General features: G+C 39.5%; 1 protein-coding gene across 4 annotated transcripts in view; it reads left to right on the top strand.

The window, feature by feature from the left end:
* The first annotated feature begins 279 nt into the window (after positions 1-279).
* The window catches only part of LAMA2 (laminin subunit alpha 2), a 531,319-nt gene continuing 524,400 nt past the window's right edge, over positions 280-7,198 (top strand). For 3 of the 4 annotated variants that reach the window (XM_046676886.1, XM_046676884.1, XM_046676885.1), the window contains exon 1: positions 490-748. In XM_046676886.1, coding sequence (XP_046532842.1) covers positions 637-748 — 112 coding nt within the window. In that variant the 5' untranslated portion in view covers positions 490-636. Of the gene's footprint in view, positions 749-7,198 lie in introns of all 4 variants that reach the window. The other variant, XM_046676887.1, reaches the window with a different exon arrangement.

Here is a 7,198-nt window from a genome sequence, read left to right as displayed (position 1 = left end):
TGTCCTTTCTTTCCTGCCCTGGCAGCAGTCTATCAAGCAGTTTAGTCCCCTGGCGTGATTTGCAGCGTCCCAGGACCACCTTCCACCCTCTGGTAACGTGTGGGCCCCCAGGCCTTTGGTACGGTCCTGTCTCCAACGTGGGCCACCTGGACACACAGGGCCGGCACAGCCCTGCCCAGGCCTTTCTCACGAGGTACGTATCCCCTGCCTTGGTAAAGTTCCTCGCTAGGCAGATTTCCCACAAATAATGCTTTCCATGTGTAAGGATTTTACAGATCACAAAGTGCTTTCATATCAATTACTTCCTTTAATTTAAAAGAAGTTCAGCTGGCAGATCAAGCTGAGAATGATCCCCTCTCAGAGGGAAGGACCGCTCGAGGCAAGGTCTTTTGCACCGAGGACCCTTTAAGGGCCTGTGCCGGGCCTTCTGTGGGGCGAGGGCCCGGGAGGGGGAGCGTGGGGGAGTGTCCTCTTTCTCCCCCCATCCTCCGTCGGCGGCCAAGCCAAAGCCACGGGGGCCTGTCTCCTCCTCTAACCCAGCAGCTGCTGCTCACTCAGCTCACAAGCCAGGGCCAGGGGCGAGGGCGCAGCGACTCCTCCGGCTCCCAAGGAGCGGATCCACTCGGGGCCACCGCGATGCCCGGAGCCGCCCGGCTCCTTCTGGTCCTGCTGCTCGGCGGGGGCTTCGGGGGCGGCCGGGCGCAGCGGCCGCAGCAGCAGCGGCAGCCACAGGCGCATCAGCAGAGAGGTACAGTCTAGGCACGGGCTCTAGATTACATCCTTTGCCGGGCTCGCGGCCCCTCGCTGGTCCCGTCCTCCTTCCCACAGTTGCCGGCCAGGGACCGCTTTCTCGCTTTGCCCTTGGGGAGTGCGCTTTGGGGCGAGAGGGGCTAAACTTGGTTCAAGTTCACTTTCAGCTCTTCGAGTACACCGTGTAGGGGAATTGCCTACCTCCTCCAAAGAACCTGAGGCGCTTTTCACGTTCATTCTTCTCTGAGAGGACTTGCTGTGACTACACACCCTGCAAATTGATTTCCAAAATCTTTCTAAGAGGCAAACTTTTAACCAATTGAAAATTTAATAAAAGTTTCTCCAAATCAGATTCCATCCCGACAGAGAAAAGTTCCCCAAGCTGTGGTCCATCTTGGAACGGTATGGAGGGCAGCTCACACATCTTTTTTAGTTAAAGGGACTTTGTTTCTCACTATTTGAAGAGGATTTGTAAGGCAGTGAAGTATGTATGTGGATATTTTCTTTTCTGGCAATGGCGCCTCCGGCCTCACCTTTTCTTTACCCACATCCTCTCTCAGATACCTTATTTTATTATAGTGAAATTTCTGCTGTTACTTAGATACAGATAAGGTTTCTGTGTTATCTGTATTTTAACTAAGACCGCAGTGACCAGATAGACTCTTCAGGGGACTTTGGAAAACAGTTGTACTTAGTGTAACTCAAATTATTCTCTTCAGAGTGCCTTGGTGTTTATATGCCCATCCTTTCAGAAACTTGGGAGTCTTTGAAGAGTTATTTTATGATCATGAATTTAAAGGAAGCACATGTGCAGCGTTTTAAAACATAATTTATAATGCATTATTTCAGCAAACATTTCTGTAAGTGGGAGACCATCTATCAAAGTAAAAAAATATTTAACAAATATTTAAGGTCTGTTTTCAAATATCAAACTATTTACCCTAAGAGTGCGAAATCTGGAGGTTAGCAGCTTTTGGAAGTTTTGATGAGGCTGAACCTGCCAAAGTTTTGAAATATACTTATCCCTCTTTTAGTTAACTGGAATAAAGCTGTGTCTAACAGTTTTGATAGTTTTTCTTTGATAATCAGGATTTCTAGCAGTACTATTTTATTTTAGAAGGAGTGAAAAAATACTCTAAGCTCCTTGCTACAATAATAACTCTGATTAAAATTCCTAGGATAAAAATGACCTTAAGTTCACCATATAACTTTTTTCTTCTATTTTTGCTTTTCCTTCTCGGAGAAGTAAAATGGGGTCAATGTGGCTTAATAGAATTTATGAGAGTGATTTTGAGAATATCTCTGGCAGCTGATTTTTAAAAATACTGCTTTTAAAGATTAACCTTGCTCAGTTATGTGATATGTTTTAAGAATACACAGTACTTTAAAACTGTTAGGCAGCTGGGAGTGAAGAGAAGCCAAGATTACCAACCCTTCTGTTTACTTGGAGTGGGGCAGAAGCTCAAAGCATGCAGAGTAGGGATCAAGTGGGTTCCTGAGAATTTTTCCTAGCATGCTCTCCCTCCCCTTTCTGATAATTCCTCCTTCTCTCCCTTCTCCTCCTTCCCTCCTTTCCTTCCTCCTCCTCTCTTTTTTTGTTTGAAATAAAATTCACTCTGATTTCTATGGTCCAGGCACAAGTTGAGTTGAACGCAGAAGGGCGAGTTTATGCTGCCATTCTGTTGAAAGATCGCTTGAACATCATATACATGTACAATAAGGACTTCTGGGTGAAATAACTATAACATGGAATCTACTATAGACTGCTATATTCTGTATTCTAAAATCTATTATTGTATATTTTACGGATCATTTGCAACATGTTTAGAGACTGGCTCAAGGATATAATGGTTGAAACCTGTTCATATTAAAAGTGTATATAAAATGTATTTCATAATACCTTAAATTTGTATAGTGCTTTCTAATTTAAACATGCCTTATATAGATGAGCTTATTAGACCTTCAGCTATTATTATTCTTGGTGGACAAATTTCAAACCCTAAGGCTGGGAGTAGCTGTGACTTAAGTTCATGAACTCATAATAACTTAATTTTTAACAACTGAAAGCGCTTCTAGTAATGTTTATGCTAAAGTTCCCTTCTTATGGTACCCAGATTTCTTCCACTTATTTTTTTGAAGCTATACTTCCTTTTCAATGTTGTTCTGATAATGCAAGCTCTCAGTGAAGCTCATTGGATATGAGTTTGACTGAAGAGGTGTTTTCCTGGCTATCATCAGTTTTTGTCTTTTCACTTATACTAGCGTTGAGCTTCCGGGCCAAGCACTAATGGTTTGGCATGAGTGCTATTTTCCCTTATAGTATGGTGCCAATTTATTATGAATGTTGACATGAAGCAACCATTTTTAGATGTTGCAACTCAGTTAAAAACTAGCTTTTTGTTTGATTTTTATTTTTTCTTAAAATTTTGCGTAGTTTCTATAGCATACTGAATGGTAGAATGAACAGCATTGATTCAGGAAGAATGATATTCCAAGGAAATTCTTTAACTAGATTTAACATTGACAAAATAGGAGAACGATGTGGTCAAAATGTTTCTGCATTTCAACAAGACAGTAGATAAAATCTTTTCCAGATATTCTCATGAATAATGTTTGGAAATGGAAATGTAATGGTAGGAAAATTGGAATTGATTGAAAATAGTTTCCAAAGACTATTGCATAGTGATCAATTGAGAAAGAAGTCTCTAGGAGTGCGACAGGGGTTTCCCTGTGTTCATTTGTCTTAGTAATGACTTGATGGAAAAACATAAAATCCAGTCTTATCAGAAGAGCAGGTGGTCCAAAGTGGATTCAGGTGGCTAAGCTGGTTAATAATAGATTCAGGAATTTTAAAGGTCTTTATAGCCTGGACCATGAGCAGAAGCTACACGGAGTTAGGTTTATTATTTGTATCCAGATGTTAAGTAATTTCATTTGCCCTCTTCTGAAAATTTATCATGTCCTTTATATGTTCAGGAATGAGTACAAAAATAGTATGAGAAAAGACAGTCTGAACTGAAGCAAGTTGAATATGAACAGATAGTGTGACACAGTGACAGAAAAGTTAACTCACTTTTATAAAAAAACTCAGAAGCAGATGGGTTTGTTGGTTTAGGGCACATTTGGGTGCCTCATTGACAAAGGGATAAAAATTCAGAGGAGGAAGAGCAGAATAGGAGTCTGAAAATATTTTCAGAGGAGGACTATTCCAAGTAAAGACTGTTAATTTGGAGAAAGGCAGACTTGGGAAATCATGAGATATCCTCGAATTTTTGGAAGGCTTGTTATTTGGAAGAGAGACTAAAATGTCCTTTCTACAGCCTGAACTTGGATCCACAGAATATGACAAAGAGGAACCGTTGAGTTAAATAAAATAGGGGGGAGCCTCCTCCCTCTCCCTGCCCCTCCGCATTCTGAGCAGTTCAGAAATAACTGGGTTGTGTTGGAGCACGTAGCTTCTGGAAATGTCCACACAGTGGTCAGATGTACAACTTGTCAGGGATGATTTAGGATGGGCTGTTCTACAGAGAGGAAGTTACTCTGCAAGTCTCAGTCCTTTTCCGAGTCCCCAAGATTCTGGTGTTACATTCTATTGTTTCTTGGAGTGCACAATTCTTAAACATGTCAAGAAAATATTAAATGTGTATAAATGTGTTCTTAGATGCCTTCTGGGTTTTAAGATAAAACCATGTTTGAGACGATTCTCTCATATTTTTGGCAAGAATACTTAGAAGTTTCCACATCACTGTCAATTGCATGGTTCTAAAACATGTTGTGTTACAAAATGTGAGGACACCTTGTAAATTACCTGAGAACTTTTCAGGGGGTTTGTTGTGGCCGTGAACCTGGAATTAATTTTATTTGGTATTTTCTTTTGCTACATATGTAATTTGTTGGCTTGCTCACTACTCACTGACCTAATGGTTTAGTAAAAATGATTCTTAACAGACAAAATGTATAGCTGAGAATAAGAACATATTCAATACTGACTATTACATTATAGATTAGTAGAATTGTTAAAGTGACAAATTTTATATTTTTTATCTCACATAGTGTATAAAAAGTGCTGGTCTATCTTATGCCTAAAAGTTTTCTATCCTAGGATTTCATGCTAAGTAATGAACTGAATCTATATCAGGAGTTGCTAAGGATTATGAAAATATTGCCCATGCTCTGCCAATGCTTCTTCATTCTCTTCAGTTACTCAAGCTCCTGAAATACGGGATAACTGTCATCTATACTGTAATAACTACAGTTTTCACCTTCTTTATATGTAATTATTTTAAAACTCAAATAGGTATCCCAAAAGTTATAGCCAGGTATGACTGCTGTAAGAAAATCATGAGTCCGTATTTTATGGGAGAGATTTAGTTAAATAGGAAGAACAAATTCTGAAGGAGTAGGATTTGCAATTCTTAAATCTTTCAAATAAATTGCAATAGCTATGACTCAAAATTTTGCTTTTTGGTAGATTTCACATCTCCATATTTTCTCAGTTCCTACTTATCTAAAGCAGATCATTGTCACTATTTTTCTATTCATGTATTTAATAAATACTCATTATTCGTTGACAATGACTAATGTGCCGGACATTTCAACTTGGACCCCTGTGACTGAATCATTGTTCCTTCTTTTGATCCCATTAGATTTAGCAGTGAACTATAAAAAAAAATTCACTTAAACTTTATATGAGGTCTCATCTTCTTTCATAATGTGCTTTAGAATTACAGGACCACAATTCTGGGCCACAATGGAAGAGGAGGAATTGGGACCTAATAGGATCCAGAATAGGGAAAACTAACTTCAACCTAGTCTATACATAGCAAGATGCGTGGGGTGGCTGGCTGTCTAAGTTATGAGTCCAAAGAATGTATCAAATGCATGCTTGATTCCAGTCAGCCTAACTATCCAGTAGGATTCTACCATGAGGGTGGAGCCTGGCTGGAAGAATTTCCAAGCAGGGTAATAAAAAAAATGATGACTCCAGGTCGTCTGTCTAGTTTGCAGTATGTCCTTATTTAGCAGCTGGAGACTGTGTAAAAAGATGAGGAAGAAAATGTTGTCAATGGCCAAACAATTTGTTTAGCTTCTAATCCAGAAGATTAGGATTTAGGATTTGTGTATAGTCACAACTCTGAAATGGGTAGCTAAGTGAGAAATTAGGCAGAAGCCTACTTGCAGTGAATGAGAAAACGAGGGAGAGATTAAAACCAACCTTAGATTGGCACATGTTCTCAAGACTCATACTGGGCTCAGTGTATACCAGGCAGACAGAAAGAAGACTAATTCTGGTCTGTGCCAATTGGTCGACTGCGTTCCAAGGTCAGAATTTGTGCAGGAAGTTGGTGGGGTTGGGCCTATGTGTATTGGAATGTAGTTAATGAATGAATGTGTTCAGTGAGTAAAACAGACAAAAAAAAAACAAACCCCTGCTCATGTCGAGCTTATTTTGCAGTTGAGAAGACAGAAATGTAATGAATAAGTAATGAACAAGTAACGTAATGGATACCTATATTGTACAGAATGTAGAGGGTGATGAGATTCCTGAACAAATACAGCAAGGTAAGAGAGTCAGGAGTTCTAGGAGTGGAGGGAGGTTGGTGCCACTTTAAATAGAGTGATGAAGGCCGACCTCATTGAGAAGGTTACACTTGAGCGAACACTTGAAGGTGATGTGGGAGCGATTCATACAGACGTCAGGTGGAAGACAACTCTCAGCCCAGGGAACAGGCTTATAAAAAGGCACAGTGAGAAGGATCAGAGAAGTAATGGGAGGCTGGGTAATGTAAAGATTTTGCCTTTTAGTTTGAGTGAGATGGGTGGAATTGGAGAGTTTTGAGCAGAGTTAAATGAATGAATGAAATAATAGTTAATATTTCTTTTCTCAAGCAGGCTTGAATCCATTGGACTGGACCAACGGTCCAAGTGTATAATTATTATAGATTCATTTCCTGCCCAAAACCTCCCATTCATAGAGCATGTTTAAGTGACTCCATTCCAGAGGATTCCATCTCAAGAAGCTTATTATTGGGAAGCTCAGATGCATCTTTGTAAAACTTTTTTTTTTCCTTTTGGCATCTCAATCCTATTTCACAATTAAAAGAATATCAACACCTCAAAAAAACTCAAGTGCAGGAAACTTCTATATTTTCTTTTGTTTTGCCCCAGTGTTCTTAGAAATATGCCATAGGTTTCTTAGAGTTATTTTAACTAATGTGCATGTTAAAACAAAAATAAGTTATTCACAATCCTGCATGGATACATGTGTACCTTGGAGTTCTCTTTTTATTATTCGTTTCAATATCAGAGCTAAAGTTTAGATACTATTGTTAAAAATGACACAATGATGTATCGATCTGATGACTTCTTTTAGGAAATGAACTTTGAAATGTTACCTAGTTTTACAATCAGAAACTTATTCTATGGGCTGTTTTGATTTTTATAACTT

The sequence above is a fragment of the Equus quagga genome, chromosome 11, assembly GCF_021613505.1.
Source record: "Equus quagga isolate Etosha38 chromosome 11, UCLA_HA_Equagga_1.0, whole genome shotgun sequence".
Classification (NCBI taxonomy): Eukaryota; Metazoa; Chordata; class Mammalia; order Perissodactyla; family Equidae; genus Equus; species Equus quagga.
The sequence above is the reverse complement of the archived record's forward strand: the minus strand, read 5'-3'. Positions and strand labels throughout refer to the sequence as shown.